Here is a 20,613-nt window from a genome sequence, read left to right as displayed (position 1 = left end):
AGGGTGGGCTAGTTGCCTTTGAGCCCTGGACTCCGATTGTGATGGAGATCGCAGTACCTATAGGCACAGAGGTGGAGGAACTGTTCTGTGGCCCATTCCGGGCCACAGAACTGCATATCTGCTGGCTATTTTGTCTAACCATTGTGTTCATAACTGTGTTTAATTACTGATGTCTGTATTTCTCTCTTCCTTACTGTTGTTGAATGCCCCTCTTTTTAGCATCAGATTAATGACTGTTGTGCTCTTCTTTCCTGTCTCTATCTCTCTCTTTCCTTTCTGCTGTCTTCAATAGAGCATGCGCCATTTTGAACGTGAATTCTCGGTAAAGTAATCTGATGTTGATGTCGTTCTCTTTAAAGATGTTTGGAGTAAGGCATTTACTCACAAATTATTTGGGTGAAATATGCTTCTTTTAAGAAAGACACTTTTTCCTGCTGCCGCCGCCACCCTTACCCCCCACATACACTTTCTGAGTGAACCAAAGTTGCCCCTTCCATGACTAAAGATACTAAATTCATTCTTGGACAAGGATTATTATTATTTTTGAGATAGCATTTTAATCAACCCGTTTTTGGTTTTGTCTGACTCGTTGATAAAACAGTAGAGCTGTCAACTGGTTGCTATTTGACTAATCATGCTGCTTTTAACTGGTTGATTGTTTAAATGCATTTTCATATTATCTGAACCACCGTTTAGATGTTTTTTGAGGATATTGAACAAAGGCCATTTTTAATATATAAAAGTACTGCTCACGATTAGCAGTTTAGGAAATAATATTGTCTTTTCCAGCCATTAGGAATATAGAATAAAACCTCAAGGAATTGCAAGGGGAATGAGACTGGAAGAAAAAGAACAATTCGCCTCCAAATACGTTTTTTTTTTAAAAAAAAAATTCTAAACATTGAAACTAATAAAATCTAAAGTCACAAAATGACAAAGACAAGAGTGAATGGGGTGCAGAGACAGCCAAGATATTTTGGTGAGTGCTTGAGGCATAAAAGCCAAATGGTACCCCTCCCCCCATGATGGTAAAAATGTAATTAACTAAATTTGAGAGCTAGTGTAGTATAGTAGTTTCAAACTTTGGCCAAGGAAGCTCTGACTCAAATCTCTATCCAGCCATGATGTTCACTAGGTGACCTTGGCCTGTGGACAGAAAGTATCCCTCCAGATGTTTTGGACTGCAATTCCTAGCATCCTTACCATTGGCTTATGCTGGCAGGAGCTTCTGGGAGTTTAAATCGAAAACATCTGCAGATCTACAGTACCTTCTGCCCACCCTTGTCTTAGCCTATCCTAGCTCACAGGGGTGTTGTGATAATAAAATGAGGGTGTTTGTCACTCTATCTCAGGGGGTGGGGAGCCTGTGGTCATTCAGATGTTGTTGGTATTCAACTGCTATCAGCTGCAGCCAGTATGGCCAACGGTCAGGAATGATGGGAGTGATAGTCCTCTCTGCTCTAACCTCTTTGGAGAGTGGTTGGGATAAAAACATAACGATTTGCTGCCTGTAAATAGTATCTCAAAAAGCTCACTGGAGAACGGGCCACTCAATTCCCCTCCGCCAGCAAATACACCCTGATGGGATGAGGGCTGGTGTGTCTGGGCTGCTTACTACTGGGGATATGCCTCCATGGTTTGAGGGAAGCAGGCATTGCCCACATTTCAAGTTCGGGGGAGAATTAGGCCAGGAGGGGCTCTTTCAACCATAATTTTCATGGCAAGGGTGCCTCTCCTGCCTACTTGACTCCCCACCCCCACCTGCATGTAATTGCAGGGAGTGTCAAAGAGATACTCAGGCGCTGTATTACAATGGCTTAGGACGTAATCCTATGCATGTTTAGGCAGAAACACTTCCTACAACTCGCACGATTCCCAAGTCAGTTGTACTGAAGATACAGATAGGAAAGAACACCTTGGTATTGGTTTCCTTTGAGTACTGTTAGTTTCAGTTGCCTGCAATTCATATTGCTAGAGAAGGCAAGTTGCTTCACCAAGGAAGCAAAATATCTCCTACCTTTAGGATAGAAATTAGAAGAGGAAAAAAATCTTTAGGTTCTTTTCTCACCTTATTGGAAAGGGAGTGTGGCTGCTAGGTAGTATGCCCTTCTGTTTTCGCCCCTATCCATTAATCACAGTGAAATTTTAATATGCAATTTAAAGCTTTAGGTCATCTAGATGAGTGGCAGGCAGTGTTGCACCCAGGGCCGGTGCCAGACTATTTTGCGCCCTAGGCAAGGCGAGCTACTTGCACCCCCCCCAAATTGTGTGGAAGTCCGAATGTGTGCGCCGAGTGGAGAGCTGGGACTGGCTTACTTCGATTTGGGACCGAGCCGTCTGGAATTCACCGGGACTTCCGTGTGAACGCAACCCGCTATGCAGCCTGGCATCCTGATCCCCTCCGCACGTTTACTCGGGGGAATAAGGCTTCCGAGTAAGGAGGCATAGGCGGATTGGGCCGCACTGGTGCCTCCCGATGCAACGCTTTCTCGGAAGCAAGTCCCGTTGATCCACGCACGCAGGTTTGGGAAGCAGGAGAGTTTGCCTTGTGAGGAGTCCACAAGTCCCTAGCTTTCCTGTGGGAAGGGAGAGGGAGTCCCGCTTGCCCGCCTGCCTGGATATCGCGGCCTGTTTGAGGAGAGAGGCGAGGCGACCCGGTGCCCTTTCCTCGGGAGTAAGGCAGAGGCTGGCTTGGGCCAGGGTCGAGCTTGCCACGGGCTCTTCTTCTGGCGGCGGCCTCCCGGCTCTGGGAGAGCGGCTTCTGGGCAGTTAGAGCGGCTCTGGGAGGGTGGCTTCCAGGCAGAAGTCTGAAAGTGGAGCCGCCCCCTGCCCCCCAGTATCCCTGGCTTTGCTTTGGCTGGGCAGGTGCGGGGCACCATCTTGCCTGCTCAGGCCCAGATGAATCCTTGGGCTGGCTCACAGCCAACAACGCACATGAGTACTGTGCGGCGCCCCTCTTAGCTTGGCGCTCTAGGCGGCCGCCTGAGTGGCCTTTATGGTAGCACTGGCCCTGGTTGCACCTGTGGGCACAAGTATGCTTCCAGACACCTTCCATGGTGCCCAGTGAGACATCCTACTCAATGCAATTTTTTTTGTAAAAATGTTTTTATTTTCTTACCGGCAGCTGGGATTGCTTCCAAGTGAATGAGAGCTTCTAACTGCTGCTACCTTAATTTCCTGGTCAGGTTATTTGTCCTTTATGACTAGCCGTGTCCACCCATGGCAGCCATTTTATGATTCTGCCCAGGACAGTTCCTCAAATTTTCCGATGTGCCCACATGCCCCAAAGGTTGTCTACTCCTGATTTAGATTGAAATGACTGAAGCTTGCAGTTTTACTAATTTGTGTTGACTTATCATTAGTTTTGGGGAATTCAGTGGAACAGAAGTGTGCCTTCCTTCCTTTGCAGACCAAAATTATTTTTTAGGTGAAATGGTGCTTCAATACAGGTAGCAACTTCTGTATATTTAACAGCTTGAGCAATTCGTCTGTTCACATGAGCAGTGTGTAATGAATGAAGAGAACGAATTATGCAATTCCAACAATCAACTTCAAGCAGGGATTTCAGTGTGCATGAATGATTCATTGCTGGTATTGCATGAGTGTTGTAGTTCATGGGGAGGAACATTTCTGCTGTACATCTCGCCCTCTGTGAATGACCAGGGAAATGGCCTTTTCACCCTTTTAAAGGGGGGGATGGAGATGTTTGTTCTTGTGCTAAAGAGTTAATTGCCTGTTAACAGACACAGCCTCTGAGGAACTAAACATAAAACAAACTAGGGGTAGTATCCAATGTGACTACTGCTAGCGTACATTACGTTCCTCTAGCATAAACCACAAAAACCATCGGGCCAGCAAGTGCTACTGGTATTGTGCTAGAGGTCATTTGTGCTAACGCAGTGTATTTTACGTTAGTGGTAGTGTCTCATTGGATAACCTTCCTCCTGGGAAGAAAAGGCTTTGTTAGAGTTTGACACTTTTTCTTTTGAATGGGCTTCTTGGGTCCTTCTGTCTGAATAGTAATGTGGAAGACCATTTAGCCTTTAACTATGTTAAAGTCACAAAATTGTGTGTGGAGTGGGGAGAGAAGAATGGTATTCCCTGCTTAGTGCTATTATGTTTGCTTTTGATACCAGTGCAACAATGCTCCACACAGAATTCACTAGTGCAATGGACACATCAGCTAGGGGTAAACTCAGCAAGAGGAAGCTGTAGTTTTTCTGTTAACAGGCAATTAACTGGAGGAATGTTTGGATTCCCCCCAAAACTGCTTTTAATTTTAATCTGAAAAAGCCATTCAGTCTCCAGCTGGAAAAAGGTTAGAATAACAAAAGTGTGCTCAATAGTGACCCCCAAAATGTAAAAACCCAAGGCCTTTATCTAGTTACTGAGGGTGCTGACAATGTATAGTTCTAAATGCAGAAAGCTTTCTTTCATTACATTGTTGGTATTTTGATCTCTTTTATCACTTTAGTTGCTACCACTATATCTTGGCACTGACCTCGAGCCTGTTTTTTCTTTAGAACGTTTGTCCCTAGCAGTTTTCAGCTAAAGTTGTTGTTACACTTTTGTCTCTGCATTTAGCTTCTCTACATTACTTCATATTTCTCATGATTGGTTAGTTGGTTAAATTTTACTTGCCTTTACAACCTACCTTCCTTGTCTGGATGTCTCGGGGAGGGTTGAAATACAAATGTGTTTGTTTGGGATGTGTTTTTTTGAGAAGTAGCTTAATATGGAGTGCTGCTTGAGCATGCTTGGATGCTGACATGCTACTGTTTCTCTCCATGATCTTTTCTGACCATCCATTGTTCATCCTTTTTCTTGACAGTGCATTTCCCCCCCTTCAGCTTTGTTTTCCCTATTACCCAGGCTATCAATAAAAAGCATCCCATTCGAGAATATCCTTGTAGGAATAAACATTTCAAAGGTCTCTTTCTATTAAAGGTGGCGATCAAATTGGCTTTATCTGGTTAAGCTGATCTGAGCTGAGATAGAAAGTGTCAGGCAGGGTTCTGTCCTTTGAAAGGTGGTGGGAGGAGGGAAGAGTTACTGCAGCTGGAATGATGAGGATCTTGGTAGCTTGCTGCTTCTCATACTTGTTTCAATGCCTGCAGCTCTGTCAAGTCTTTGAGAAGGATTTGGCGTCAGTGTTTTGGGAATGTTGTAGTGTAAGTGTACACAGTGTAACGTGTGTAAGCAGCTCTGTGTCAGTAATTTGATCTTGTTCAAGGACAGGCAGAATATATCACTGTCTGGAAACTTGCGTAGGGACTAACCATTCTGGAGGAGTCCCACTCCTTAACTTCAGCTTTGGAGGATGCCCATAGCCCATGTTTGAGGTCAACCTCCACTTGGAATCTTTTGCTAGTCAAACCTATATGGACTTGCTCCATAGTCAGAAGCTAATAGGAAAATTCACAGATTTGGGAGTGCTGCTTAGGGGGTTGGACTTGGTGGCCTTATAGGCCCCTTCCAACTCTACTATTCTGTGGTTCTATGAAAGCCAATGTGAATGAGTACTTAGAAAAAACAAGGGTACTTGTAAGAACACAACAGTGAAGGACTAGTGCTGGTTCCCTATCAAAGATAGGTGTGGTTTTTTTACCCTCCTTGCTAAAGCGTGCTGCTCTGCATCTGTTTATACATGCTGCTAGAAAAACCAAAAGAAATGAGAAGGTATTGGTTGCAGGAAGGAAAAGGGGTGGGAGGAGACCTCCAGGAAAGGTTTATTACTACCAGTGCATTTTGGAAGAACTCAGTCTTCAGGGGCCCTCTTGAATAACTGCTGTCAACCTGGTCTGTAGACCAGTTACAGCTTGTTTCAGTGTAGATTAAAACTGAAAATGGAGCACATGGTCCAGACATTAGCCCTCCTAGTGCCAGATGCTATTACAGCAAGCCACCAACTTATGGCTTTGACCTCATTTTACAATGAGAGAACAGTAGCTGTGAAATTCTCTCGTCTCTGTTACAGCCCTCTGCCAAATTATACAGATTGATTGTGAAGTCATAATAAGCATTCAGTGTACATAATTTTGAGAGTTAGGATTTAATGAAAGTAGACGTGCTTCACCCATGGGTTTTCTGCATGTCCATTTGGTAAAAAATGTGTAATACCTTGTGACTATTGCACATTGTGAACTAACTACTACTGTGTCTTAATTCATATATGGTGTATATACATTTCCCTACACTTGTGTAGGAAAAAACTGCTGTAAAGTGGGCCACCAACTTTCATCAGTTGGTACTTGATTACAATTTACTTGATTACTAGAGAGCACTGTGTGTTCTGCGTTCAGGTTCTTTTAATGCGACTACACTGCATTCATCCTCTGTACACTCATCCTTCTTCAATATGCCTGCACTCTATTATTATTTTATCCAACCCATCTTTTTGGCTTTATGTTGCATGACTTTCTCCTTTACTCTTATTTTGTACATTTCAGTGTTACCAGATCACATCTTCTGTTGACATTTTGCCTAGTATTATTATTGGTGAATGGAGTTCAGCTCTTAACTATGTCTTCCTTCTCCTTTTCAGGAGCCTCAACAATTCCTTCGCCACCTCCGCCACCAGCAGCTCCCCCTCCTCCTCCTAATTTGGATGTGCCAACGCAGCCTGACCCACGGCCTGTTAACAGTACAAGCCGGGGTGCCTTACTCAGCTCCATTCAGAATTTCCAGAAAGGAGCTTTGAAGAAAACAGAAACCTGTGACTACAGTACTCCCAAAATCAGCTGAAACTGTTTACAGCAACCCAGCTTGGATATACTTTCTATTTGTGTTCCAGGAACAAATCTTATAACAATTTGATTTAGCCACTGCCTGGTGGCGGTTTGTTTTACAGCTGCTTCTTAGACCCATTTCAAGCTTTTTTTCCCCTTTCCTAGAGCAATCTCTTGATTAGCAGTACTCTGTCAGATTGCTTTGCATTTTGGAGGGTGAAAAGTGTCAATTCCAGTTTAAAGGAACTCTTACTCCTTTACAGAATCTTGTTTTGGGTAGTTAGTATTTCTTCTAAGAGAATAAAAAGAAAAATAGCTCAACAATGACAGTTCATTTCCTGAGACCTGCTTTCAAGGGCTTCTGAAAGTCAACCCTGGCACATTGATGTTTGATACATTGAGTTAGCTTAGCTATGCTAAAAATCACTTAATCTGAAAGTTATAACACTGGTGAAAGACTTAAGTCTTGTCCTTTCTCTTCCTGCAAAGTACTGAGTTGATCAATGGAGTATTCTGTTGAAACACTTGCTCTTAACCTGGCATGGCCATACTGAGGCTTTGGATTAATTTGGCATTAAGCTGTTTTACGCTTACACAGGAGCTGTAGCGTGTTTCCATCAAACCAAATTTATCAATGTGAGATGTATTCTCGAACTGGGAGTTAACAACAACAACAAAAAGCTACATAATGTTTTTGTGACAAATGTCCTTTGATTTGTTTAAACCCTTAAACTGCACTTTAAGGATTATTAGTAATCCATTTTTAAAGTCAAGTATACATCAGTGTTTGTTACTATGCAGAGAATATCGTTGTGTATAAGAGTTCATGTAACCTGTGATATACTCAGTCATATTTTTATTAAAATAAATGTCAATAGAATTTCATGGGTGCTAGAAGGGAACACAGCAGCGTAACGCTCCAGTAGTACCATTCACTGGCAGGATCGGGTGAGGATTGAAGCTCTGAAATTCCACCTGGGCAGATCAATCCTCTATATTCACAGTTCTGGGGGCAGGGAGAGATCTGCTACAGTTGTATTAACTGCATCCCAACCATCCTTGGCTCAGAAGCAGAGAAGGAAAAACAGAAAAAATGTGATGGGAAGAGGTGATCTTCAGTTTACTGTCCTTCCACATCCCCCAGTATAGAAGAAATGAAGGGGGGCTAGTTGTAGGTGCACTCCACCCCATTTTCAGAGCGCTCTAGTTCCAGTGGTGGGAGAGTCTTCTGCCTCATAATGAGAAACCACTGTGGGTGAAGGCTTGTGGCAGTGGTTACAATTTGGAATATTCAGGGTGTAGCAGAGCACACTATAGCTTCTTACATGAAAACCCAGCAAGAGTGGGTTGCTTACAAGCCTATCAATAACCCATCCTTACCACATTCACACAGAACAAGAAGTGGTATTTGGGGCGTGGATCACCAACCTGGTGCCCACATGGGCTGCAGTGATCCAGGTCAAAGTGTTTATATAATAAACACACTTTACAGCAGGTATGGGGAACCTTTTTCAGTTAAAGGGCCAAATTGGTTCAGAGCAAGCCCATTGGGGCTGTCTGCTGCCCCCCCCCAAATCGTGATTGTCCAACAACAATCACAGAGACAGTCAGTCTCTCACACTTCATCCCTCTCCTACTGAAAGCCTTTTAAATAACCTCTTGGTACCAATGGAGGCTTTTTGAAGTTTCTTTTCATTGGGGGTTGCAATGCCTTGGAGGGTGGGAGGTGGGTAGGGAAACCCTTTAGCAGCAATCAGAGATAAGGGCACCAGAGAAGCTGGCAGGCCTGATGAGAACCACCCAATTTCCCTCATGGCTTGTACGTGACACTTCCATCCTATTTTTTAAAAAGAAAAACAATACATTCAGTTGCTACATGTTAAAAGCTTAGTTCCTAGCAGGCTATTTTAGAGTAACAGGACTCATTTTACCATTTTTCTTAATGTCCTTTATTGCAAGCTTTAAGTTACAAAATAAGCACAAGCTGATTTCGGATAACCTAGGGCTGCCAGGCAGAGCAAACTTGATTTCATGTACAACGATAAAGCAAGAACACTTCATCTTACAATGAGAGTTCATTAGATGATTACAATTATTGTTTTGGGCTGAAAGTCTCCCTCTTGTGTTTTCTTCTTTAAAAGGAGGGGAGACAGTACGTGCCCTGTAACAGATTATGTTTCTAGAGTCACTTCCTTCCACACATGCCACAGGCTCATGTGCTATACAAGGCCCAGCTCTGTATACAATGGTTTGCAAATATATTCCATAAATAACTGTAAAGACTTAACCTCTTGAACAGCATACATACACACACGGAACCTAGATATTTAGTGTTTTCTTCACAGCGAGTATTATATCCTTTACTTGAGGTATGCAGTTCTCCTCCAAAATCTTTGCATAAGGCATAGGAACATCTGCACCTGTGACACGCACCACAGGGGCATCCAAGTGGTTAAAAGCAGGACCTGAAAGTAAAACAAGACATTACAATTCAACTCTGGCTGAATTGCAGCCTCATGAGGTGTATCACTACCTGAGAAGTTGCTAGAGATGACAACAGACCAAAACCACAAGCAGAACAGCTCCAAATCACACAAAATAAACCTGCTCTTGCTTTTAAGCAACTGGGAGTGGGTGGGGGAGAGAGACTGGCAGGAGAGAAAACTGTGTTCCACTGTAGTAGCAGGCTCAGAACAAAAGTGATTTATTGGTTCCAAAACCTGTGGAATATCATCCCTACAATGAAACAGCTGAACTCCCCATTAGCTTTAAAGTACGCTGCACTGTAGGGTTTTGTTAAACTGGCAACTCTACAGTGGTTCGCCATTATAAAGGAAATGATCTCCTTCCCTTTAAGTACCAGGGAAGGCTGCTACTGCAAATGGGATGAGCTTGTGATATGGCGGACTTTAAAAAAAGTACTCTGGGGAGGACTCAACGAAATTTTGCTTTCATTTCAAGGATCTAAAGTTATAGGAATGGGACTACAATTTCCATTGATTTGTAACTTCCCAGCAAGTTGACTTGAGTAGACAAAATGACAGCCCCAAAATACCTTCCATAATTCTGGCACAGAGTTCAGCTCCCACCCCAAATTGAGGCCAGCCACCTTCCACTGTTACAAGGTTATTTGTCTTCATAACACTAGTCTCGACGGTTTCAATATCCATTGGCCTAATGGAACGGAGGTTTATCACCTGTGGAAGAGATTTGAATGATCTTCAGATTACATCTAATTAACTCCAGACTAGTCTAGACAGCAAGCACAGAACCTAGGCTTGGATCCTAACTTTCTCTTCATGAATAGCACAAAGTTTACAGAACAGGACTTTCCTCTCCATGAAGATCAGCTGAAAATAGTGCAGGAGGCTGCAGGTAAGAGGGTAAATTTGGTAGCAATCAACACCTTCATAGAGACACAAAAATCAAGAAGCAACTCAGTCCAAGCTTTTATATGAACACAGAATTTCATCTGAAAAGAAAAACTCAACTTCTGGTTGTTATGATGGTGAAGGTACGCTTTCGATTTTGTGGGTGGCAGGATTATTAGCAGTCAAGGGGTGGGACCTTAATGCCTTGCACAGCTTGACACTACTAGAACTTATGCAGAATAAGCAAAGGCTGAACATTTCACCAGATTTATCTTTGTTAATCATACATGTTCCAAATTGGTCTGTTAAATTACCATATACCTGTATATATATAAAAAGCAAGGATGTAAGAAAAAAGTTTTAAGGCATCTATAAAAAGCATTTTCTCTTAAGTTGGCATCTATGAGGTGCAGTTTTTATATGAAAAATAACTTTCATAAGTTATGTTGGCCAATTAATTGACACCTTCTTAGTCAAAAGTTTTATCAAATAATTTATAGCTTGGGAACAGTTGCAGAAAGATCCACGTTCAATCCCTGTCCTATCCATCTTTAAAAGATCTCAGGCAGCAGACTTGAGAGGGATCCTTGCCTGACACCAGGTGAGAGCCACTGCTGGTCAGATTCGACAGCCATAGGCCCAAGGTCTGACTCAGGATAAGGCAGCTTCATGTGTTCAATCGAGATGATTGAGCCAATGCTGCAGCCCTAATAATTCAGCTTTGCCCAGAGCAGTATCTGGATTATGAATGCAGAGCACCCCCACCACTTATTTTCTGTTCGTGCAAGATCCAATGAAACTCGGGCTGCTGCCCATGCCTTCTGCTGGCTCTGAGTAAGCTGCCCCAACTCTGGAAGTCCACCGAAGAGAGCTGCCAAGTACATACTGAAGCTAAGGATGTGGCACTCAATAGAACACGGCAAGGCACCAGTTTGCTAGTGTGGAGCAGGTGCTTAAAGAAGGTTCCTGCACTGTGGATTATAATCTCATGGCACGATACACACCTCACACTCCACCCCGTCTTTGGCAAGGACAGCAGCTGCTTCCAGACAGTGGCCAACAGGTCGTGAGTGAGACACTAAGGTAATGTGAGTTCCTGAAACACAGAGGCTGGTGAGGATTGAGAATTACAACATCGTTAACTCTAGAATGCAGATCTCCCCCCAAATTCCTAAAAGTAGAAGATCATCTGCCAAACATTATTTTTTACTCTTTAATTGAAGATGCACTGACTATCTCTTAAAGGATGGTAGATACATCTACTTATGTCAGAATATTCAGGGCTCTATTATTGTTAAACTTGGAAGACTGCAAAGTACCTAAACAGTCTTGATCATCAAGAGTAAGTTAAAAGAATTCCTAATAAAGCTTCTAAAAGTGAGAGGGGAAGACGTGGGGACAACAATGAGAGAAGTGAAGATCAGAGCATGACAATCAATGGAATGCTCATCTATCCCCAAGTATATGGCTACTAGGCCAAAGAGATTGGGCTTACAACTTGGGAGGCTTCATGTCAGACATAGCTAGCCAAAGAAGGCCTCACCCACACACCTCTCCAAAAGCCAATTCAATTTCTAGATGGCAAAAGGAAAGGATGTCCACATTTTCAGACTGTTCACTTTGGATAATGATAAAAAAGGAGTACTTTCAGGGAGAAGAGTTTCTCTGCAGTCTAGGAGAATGAAATACTTCAGTGCAAACAGTTTTGCTTACCTTGCCTTTCTATCTTCGCCTTTCCAATGGGAACAATGAAGTCCTTCGACATGGCATCCTCAGACATTTCAAAGGACACACCATACATCAACTCATTTTCCAACATTACAACTACAAAGGGAATAACAAAAATGTACATTTGAGCCAGTTGATGCCAATTGTTGGATCCCTGGTAAACCACAAGCATGAAGGGTTCTAGCCAATGTTAGTTCAGTAAACCCACTGAAATTAAGTGGAATACAACCTTATGCTTGCAGTCAAAGACTCTTACGGCATATCAGAACAGAAGCCCCCACATTCCCAATTTGGTACTATGCAGCTAAACCAAAAGCAAAAGGGGGGGGGGTACTGATAAAGCAGGTAAAACGTGCCAAGGAAGAACTCATAGTGGCTTATGCAGCCTGTACTGGCCCCAGAAATTTGTATTTGCAGGGCCGGCTGCATGTTGTCCAAAGCCCTGAGGATGCTCTTAGATGTGTAAACATTTTGGAATCCTTAATTATATGGCGCACACAGATTTGCAATATTCAAGTGGAAGTTAGGAATCGAGCTTTTAAAGGTATGAGATGATAGCATAAACAGTTGAAAATCTAGTTCAGAACTAGTTCAGGGGGTGGAGGAAGTAAAGAATACATGGCCATGACTTACACTGTATTGTTGCTTCAGAAGAGCAATTAGCCTATCTAAGTCAAATAGGACTTTACATTAAAAAAGAAAGACAAGCAAGCATGGATACCTTCCAAAATGAAATGATCTAAATTTCTGCAAAACATACTATATATTGGCCGTGTCAAAACTCTTGGAGCATTTTAGTTTTGATTGGTTTATAACCCTTGAGGCAGCAGTGCAATACTTAAAAACTTTCAGGCACCACCTGCACAAGATTCAAAGTGAGAGGACTAAATTAGTAGGTGGGATGCCTTTCTGAACTGGCTCTTGTAAACTAACACTCCCAAGGGCAGCGTACAAGTGTTCTCTTTCCTATATGCCAAGTCTCATCCAGCTTTCCTCCAAAGTCCCATAAAGAAACTTCTCTCTCACACACACACACCCCTAAAGCCCTCTCAAAATTCTAATCCTGCCCTAATACAAAATAAATTATGCAATTTCAGTAGATTTGTTCCGACCTGCACAATTATAAGCTGGTGGAGATTCAAAAGTCTCTCTCAATTTCTAAAGTAGTTTGCCAGGCAGCATGGAAAGCTGCTGTTTGTGAGAACTACTTCTAAAGCTTGCTTGGGTTCATGGAACTAGTTGTATGGCTCTTTGGAGCCTCGCCATAACTGGCAGGGTCTTCCCTGTACGTAGTTGAAGTCTGCGTTCACACGATCACGGAGGGGGAAATAATCTATGGTGGTGTATTTCCCCGTTGGAGAGATCTGCATAATTACCCTTGCTGGCATGGCTTGCTGTGCTGTGTGGATCTGGTGAGGGTGGCTTGTTGCCGTAGTTAACTAGCCACCCAGAGCCCATGGGCTGTTGCAAATACCACCATCCCTGCCCCCAGCATGGGAAATAAAGCCACCGTGGTTTTATTTCCCCTTCCATGTTTGCATGTGAACAGGTCCAAAGACTTTCTAAGGCACCATCTGCAACTCCCACCACTTCAATTCAAGTTCAAGGAACAGTAGTAGTAGAATGGTTCATTCGATATAGTGAGAGACAACTTTCATTCATAAAGGTTCCTAAGGCAATAAAGAAATTTACATTTAAAACAATCCAAATCTAAAGAGAAATCAGCAAAATGACTAACTCATCAGCTGCAGCAGGAGACTTATCAAAGTAAACAAAATGGCTTACTCTGCATTCTAACCCCTGAATGGATAGCAAAGTTTTCTTCTTTCTAGAGGGGAATGAGAGACTCTACCCCAACGTCTCACCCAAATCAGTGAAATGCCAGTGACTGCAGAAAGCCTTTAATTGCAAATATGAGCCAAGAAGCAAGCACTTTAGCATTACACATACATAGATTTCTTGGCTTTGTTCACCTGGATTATCATCCCGGATCGATGCTTTAAGGAGTCCTTTTGCATCCTCCGCATTCCAAGGGCTGACTACTTTCAGCCCAGGGCAGTGCCCATACCAGGCCGCAAAACACTGGGAATGCTGGGCCGCTACTCCTGCGGACGCTCCATTGGGACCCCTGAAGACAATAGGGACAGATACCAAACCAGACGACATGTAGTAGGTTTTGGCAGCTGAGTTTATTATCTGATCAATAGCTTGCATGGAGAAGTTGAAGGTCATGAATTCACAAACAGGTCTTAAACCAGCCTGTTAAAACAAAGTAGCTGTGTTAATATTATGTGAAGGAATCACATATTTTTCTCCTGCTTAGCTATTCCTCCAATTCCTCTGTTGTTTCCCTGTGTCTATTTTAGACCGTAAGTCCCTTGAAACGGGGACCTGTCTTAATTATTCTTTGTAAAGTGGTATGTACATAGACGCTATATAAGTAAAACGGCCATGTCAAAGTTGTTTTTTTAAGTTGAATTAATGATATGTATTTAAAACGCTTTTTTTAATACACACACACTCTTTGTACATACCATGGCGGCACCCACAGCAATTCCAGTAAAGCCCATCTAGGGGAGAAAAACAGCAAAACATGATGAAGACCAACTCCAATTTTCTAAAAATAAGTTTAATGGAAATTGGTGGCCTTATTTGCAGGCAATGATTGTTTAAGATAAAAAATTAAACTGGAAAAATTAAAATGTTTTCTGAACGCATACCTCTGATATAGGAGTATCTATTATCCTCTTATCGCCATATTTCTTCCAAAGCCCTCTGCTAATCTGTAGATTAAAAATAAAAAGGGGGGTTAAGTTGTTGCTAAATATGCCCTTTTAAGTACTGCACTGATTATGTCCTTCTAAGTACTGCACTGATATTCTTCTTACCTTGTATGCTCCATCATATTGAGCAACTTCTTCCCCGAGCAGGAAAACTTTCTCATCCCTCTCTATTTCCTCATCCAAGGCCTGGTTTAAAGCATCACGGACAGTCACCTATTGATGACAAACATATTTAGGTCAAAATCCAGAAACCACTTACTTTAGAGTAATCCCACTGTAATCAAGGAAAGAGGTATTTTAATTCGACATTCGCTGAGTGAGGGTTTTGTGCAGGTGGCGGCACTGCTACTGAGGTAAGTGCCAACCAAACCAGAACTGTGGAATATTTATTGGTGGTGACGCTGCCGCCAAGGCAAACGAATTCTAAAGTGAGTGGATGGGCAAGCACCAACACAAAGGACCTGTTCAGACAACATGCTAAGCACGGTTAGGCGCTAACCCTTTTGCAGCAAATGGTTAGTGAGCGTGTTTATGTAGCCACCACGGTTAGGAATGGTTCACATGACATGCTAAGCCATAATGTTTAGCTCAAAATGCTTAACTGCCAGGGCCTAGTGTGTCATTTCAACAGGGTCAAAACGTCACAGCAAACAGCAGCAAAGCAAAGCAAGAAGCAGCTGCCGCAGGCCCAAAGCTGGCCATTATACCCAGCCGCTCCTGATCCTCCACTTTAATCATATCCTTAAGTCTGCTTCAGAGAAGGGCCATCAGTTCTGGAAAACTCACAAGTGGGTCTAGGATTGTTCTAAGACCTATTGCTGCATGAGTCAAAGGACAAGATGCCCTTCATGTACAGAAACTGATGAGTGGCAGTTGAATCTTAATCAACACTGGAAATGGAATAGCCTCCTCCACTGCACCCGAGACCAGCAGGTTAGTTTAGGAGGCACAGGACAAGTTGTGTGACCCACACAGCTCTGTTGTCCCAAAGAGAGGAATGTTTAGAGCTCAGAAGGAACAACTAACAGGTTGTCACAGCTGCCCCCCACATCTACCCACTTCATCCAGCTTAATGGTAGGACTGGTCCTGATCCTACCATGGACCTTTCTGGAATCAATGATTGACTGAATAGCTTGTTCCTGGGTTAACAGCTAGGTTGTTTAGCCCCTAAACAACGCGGCAGTCTGGGTTGGGATGACATGCTCAGCAATTTATGAAGGAGCAGTTCTGAGTGCTCAGTACATTACAGCCACAGGAAATTCATAAGTGAGACAACTTGTTGAGGTCTATTGCTTCTTAATAGACTACAATATTGTTGTACATATACTGCTAATATGGTTAAGGGGGTTGTAAAATAACAAATTCCTCAACACCCGTAATCTATATTTACATATGTGGGGTAAAGGCACATTAAATTCATATTATCAGCAAGTAACGATACAAACTGGATATGGCAATATAAAATGTTATGGGAACACACTGCTTTTCCTCGTCACACTGGGGAAAGCCAATTCTCCAGCGGCATTTCTGTCCCCGCACCAGCCATTAGTTCAAACCTGCATCCAAGCTGCTCACTCAATTCTGTCCCTCCAGCACAGGACTCTAAAAACTCATTCTTACTCTTGGGTCACACAGGCTGCAATCCTATACATATTTATGCTGGAACAACTCCAATTGAGATCAACAGGACTTACTTCTGAGTGGGCATTCACAGGGTTGTGCTATAAAACACTCCATAGCGCTTAAAGACAGCTGAACCCTGTCCTGAGACCCACTATTCAACTACGTGCTGTGCAAAAACAAGCAAGCATATCAGGCTGCCCAAATAAAATTAAAGCACACACAAGAGGGGAGTATTGGGAGGATACGCCTGAGTGAAGAGGTAAGCTGCTGCTTCTTATCTGAATAATACCAACCGCAGGACTAGCATCGGAACATGGGTGGCAATAGCACAAGAAGTGCCTCTGAGCATGTGCAGAGTGTCCTTTTCTGACTTTTAAGAGGTGGGGATTTTAAGGCACACTGGAGAGGGTGGGTCTTGTATTTCAAAAGCCAAGCTAGGAAGCGGGGTTCCCATTCTCTTCGCCCACGACGCCCCTGCTTCCAGAGGAGCCCGACCTCTGCTTGCAGGAGCTCCGTTAAACCTTGCCCCAAGAGCTGCCTCGGTTCCAGCTCCCTCTCGGGCACCCGTACCTGAGCAGCGGCAGGCACGGAGCGGTGGAATCCCCGCTGTGGAAGTCCAAGGAACCGTCCCGCTCCCACCTGCTGCGCGGACCGCACCAGGCCCCGGAGTGGCCCCGCCGCTGCCGCCATCTTAGAAGTGTCCTTAACCCGGCGCGCGCCTCAGCGTAACCCTTACGCCGTACGTCCATCTCCGCTTCATGCGCTACCGTTACCTAGCAACCGGGAGAGACCGAGTCAGTGAGAGCCGAGAAAGGGCGGAGCTGTCTGTCGACATTCGCGAGATTAGAACAACGGGAGTTCGCCCATATCCGCTTGACGCTCTGTTTTGCTTCACTTCCGCCCAGATTTGGGAGCATTCGTCCCCTTTAGTCAGGCGTGTACTACAATCCATGAAGGTCGGGTCGATCGAGCCCTTATGCGCCGATTACGGAAAGCTGGTTGGATCAGAAAGTTACATTCGCGTTGATATTTTTAGCTTCAATATTCAGCTGGGTCTTCTACGCTCGACTTTGGTGCTTATCGCGGAAAATGAAAGGCTGCTAGTAATTCCACCTACCCAGGTCAGCCGTGGTAATGGAGGAACATTCACAAGACCCGAAACCTGCTTCTCGGATGGAGGTGGTTCCCTCCCCCCGCCCCTTGTCTGCTGATAGTAACTATTAGAAAGTAATACTGTGACCCAATTCCAAAGCGGCTGGGGGGACTGGGCGGGAACTTTGCTTCTATGTACTTGAATAGATTGTAGAAGTAAATGTTTGCATATTTATGGCAGAAGAGTGTGAAAACCGGAATAGGACTGGCTGGAACATGCCTTTTGCAAATAAAATTGAAACCAACAACGGAAGGACACTTGAGAACAATATTTTAGAGCTAAAACTTGTCCAGTATTATTAACCCCCTAGCACTGGAACACATTAGGAACAAGGAGTGGTCAGAAAATATGTTTTATAGGGTTGTGTTTTTTTGAGAAAAAGAAATATTTGCTAAATACAAATGAGAACAATCCAATGCACCCATTTCCAGAAATGCACTTAAAGGGTCATTGACTTCTTTTCAGCAGTGCAAGAGTATTACACTTCACCTTGGTCTTGGTGCTTAATGGGTAATCTGTGCAAAAAACCCAAGGTGGACATAGTGGGTAGAATGGAAGATCCTCTGCAAATGGAAGATTCCTTCTGTTCATGGAAGAGTCTGCAATCCTGGAAACGACTGGAGAAAAAGATTTTTTTTCTAAAAGAACCCAATGCCACTACCCATCCTGTTCTAGAGGGCCTTCCTGCCCTCCGGAGCAGCTTTTCAGGGATCTGCAGAACGAATTGGTAAAAATGGCCTCTGTCCCTTCTAGCACCTTTTGGGTCCTGAGGGCTGCATCAAATATCTGCTGGGGACTGCACACACATTAAACATACAGCATACACTTCACACACCACTCACTCAAATCCAACTCCTGCCCAAGAGTGTTTTGGTCACCTGGCATCTATTTTGATCAGATAAAACCATCACTCTTCCTAGAAACCTAAGTTCTCAAACCACCCAGGAGTCCTGGCTCTTCTCTCTCCTCTAATCCACACTCTTGTCAAGCGATCCTTACATCCCACAATCTGTTACCTGGAACATTTTCATTAAAAAAACAAACTGGGGAAAAAGAAAAAAATGTTCTAGAAACAGGCTTTATGGTTTTATCATAGAAGATCCATTTCTAGAGTATCCTAGGAAGCATGCAGGAGCCTTTCAGCACTGCTTCCTAGTATGCTCCAGGAATGTTCTAGGCATGAAAGTTTTATGGCAGAAACCATAGAGGCTACTTCCACAGCGTTTTTCTTTTTTCTGGGGTTTTTGGAGGCTGCCAAATAGGACTTAGGGTGGCCCATACTTTATGCACCCCTTTCTAACAGGAGCATCAAGTGAGCAGAGTTTTACTAGGACTGGCACCAGTTAGATTCAAATGCCAAAATGTTATGAGTTGATACAGCATTAACAAATTAAAAAAATCTTGCCACAAGCAAAAATGTTATTCAAAATTTAAACTGAAACTCCAAAAGAAAAACAGAGTCAAGAAGCAATTGAAAGGTAGTTACTGCATTTTTAAAAAAATATGAATAAAAACCATGCACTTGAGCTAAATGCCTAGGCCTTTTACTGTAAAAGACCAAATATGTTCCCATGAGTTAAAATAACTGAGCAGCACAATCTGAGTTTTTGGGAAATGTGTGTATTTGTACATTATCTAGTTAAAAGAAGCAGTGACTTCATTTTGATCTTCTGAAAGTAGAAGTGCAGCTTGAAAAGTGGAAGAAAGCAATTGAAAATAACATTTTGGACTGTAATTTAAAGGATGCATATAAATAGCACATGATTAGATTGTTCTAGGTAGACTCATTAGCATAGCTAATAGTTAATTGCAATCAGCTTATTTATGAACACACATAATACTCAAAGAGCAAATTTCAGTGACCTTACAGAAGTTATGAAGAGCTAAATATAAACCCATACATTAACAGAAATCACAGATGTCATTAATTGTGTGTTTGCAAATGTCAACATTCCTAAGTCAGGCACGGGCCGACCTCAGGCTTGTAGGATCTATGTTGCGGTTGTTATTAGAACCCAAAGTCCACCAACCAGAGCCAGGTTCAAAATAGTGGTTCAGGGGGCAAGATGAAGTTGGATGTAAAATAATGGCTCATATGGTGGAGCCAATTACCTGTTCCTCCAATGAGCCATACACCAGGAAGACCTGCATGTACAAGTACAAATCTATTGAGCTACTAAAATCACTTGGGAACCAATGTGATATAGCAATTCGTATTTCAGACTAGGGCCAGGGAGACCCAGCTTCACACCCACTCCACAATGTTGATTGGATAACCTTGGGCCAGTCAATAGAGCTTCTTAATGGTTAGTGATTCATAATGTGTGTTTTAGATATTGTACGCTAGGGGTGGAGAAGCTGTGGCTCTCCACAGCATCCCTGATAGCTGCACATCCAGCCCCTGCTTAAATGCTTCTAGTGTAGGAGAACCCACCACCTCCTGAGGATGTCTGTTCCACTGCTGAACAGCTCTCAGTGTTAGGAAATTTCTCTTCAAGTTAAGACAAAATCTGCAACCCTGCAATTTTCACCCATTGGTTTGAGTCCTGCCCTTGGGAGCAACAGTGAGTAAGTCTGCTCCATTTCCTACATGACCACCTTTCAGATATTTGAAGATTGCTATCTGGATGAGGTGTTGCAGTGTAGAGAGCTCCTGCCCGGAACACTCCAACCCGTTCCCTCCTCACACATTTTTGTCCCCTTCACCACCTATCCTCCCACAAACAATGCCAGCCCACCAAATATTCACAGCCCTCATTGGGCTGTTTTGGGATCCCCCCACCCTCAAAAAGATGGTTTTGTAGTTCTTCAAACTTTAGGGTTCCCCAATGTCTGCTGACACCTCCCTTTTGTGCACGGATGGTGCTGTTCTGGCTACATAGCGCTCAGAATTGAGATTGCGATGTTTGTGTATATGCTTTGGGATATATATTGCCTGGAACGCAGCCCTGACAGGCATTGGCCAGATCACGAATTGTAATGAGCAGCACTGAAGCTGCAACTGACAATGCCGCATTTTAATCTGTGATTAATGGGTTTTCTTGATCAATAGCAGCGCTTGATGAAGGCTTTCCGACAAGCTATATGGCCTGAACACCAGCTTGCTTGCTTTTAAAAAAGAAAGGGGAGAAAACAGCTGCGTGTGTAGGGAGTTTGAGAGTAGCCAATTTTATGCTCTTGCTTTTCACCTTTTTCGTCGAAGGCTGCAATCCTAGATGCATGCTTC

General features: G+C 43.3%; 2 protein-coding genes across 5 annotated transcripts in view; one reads left to right on the top strand and one right to left on the bottom strand.

The window, feature by feature from the left end:
- PXK (PX domain containing serine/threonine kinase like) overlaps positions 1 to 7,608 on the top strand; it is a 58,160-nt gene extending 50,552 nt beyond the window's left edge. For all 4 annotated transcript variants that reach the window (XM_063122076.1, XM_063122078.1, XM_063122075.1 and 1 more), the window contains one exon: positions 6,545 to 7,608. In XM_063122076.1, coding sequence (XP_062978146.1) covers positions 6,545 to 6,744 — 200 coding nt within the window. In that variant the 3' untranslated portion in view covers positions 6,745 to 7,608. The remainder of the gene's footprint in view (positions 1 to 6,544) is intronic.
- Positions 7,609 to 8,653: 1,045 nt separating this feature from the next.
- Positions 8,654 to 16,970, bottom strand: PDHB (pyruvate dehydrogenase E1 subunit beta). The gene is made up of 9 exons (XM_063122102.1): positions 16,805 to 16,970; positions 14,716 to 14,823; positions 14,548 to 14,610; positions 14,362 to 14,397; positions 13,801 to 14,086; positions 11,813 to 11,923; positions 11,104 to 11,195; positions 9,784 to 9,925; positions 8,654 to 9,193 (listed from the first exon to the last, which is right to left on the bottom strand). Exons 1-9 carry the CDS (start codon positions 16,922 to 16,924, stop codon positions 9,048 to 9,050), a joined length of 1,104 nt encoding a protein of 367 aa, XP_062978172.1. The 5' UTR covers positions 16,925 to 16,970; the 3' UTR covers positions 8,654 to 9,047.
- Between the last annotated feature and the right edge of the window lie 3,643 nt (positions 16,971 to 20,613).

The sequence above is a fragment of the Elgaria multicarinata genome, chromosome 3 (assembly GCF_023053635.1).
Source record: "Elgaria multicarinata webbii isolate HBS135686 ecotype San Diego chromosome 3, rElgMul1.1.pri, whole genome shotgun sequence".
Lineage (NCBI taxonomy): Eukaryota > Metazoa > Chordata > Lepidosauria > Squamata > Anguidae > Elgaria > Elgaria multicarinata.
This window is presented reverse-complemented; position numbering and strand designations above follow the sequence as displayed.

Coding starts and splice junctions, on each gene's coding strand:
- PDHB (XM_063122102.1), bottom strand. CDS start 16,924: ATGGCGGCAGCGGCGGGGCCACTCCGGGGCCTGGTGCGGTCCGCGCAG. Junction 14,398..14,547: donor TAGATACTCCTATATCAGAG/GTATGCGTTCAG, acceptor TTTCTCCCCTAG/ATGGGCTTTACTGGAATTGC. Junction 14,087..14,361: donor TTGCTGTGGGTGCCGCCATG/GTATGTACAAAG, acceptor TTGTTTTAACAG/GCTGGTTTAAGACCTGTTTG.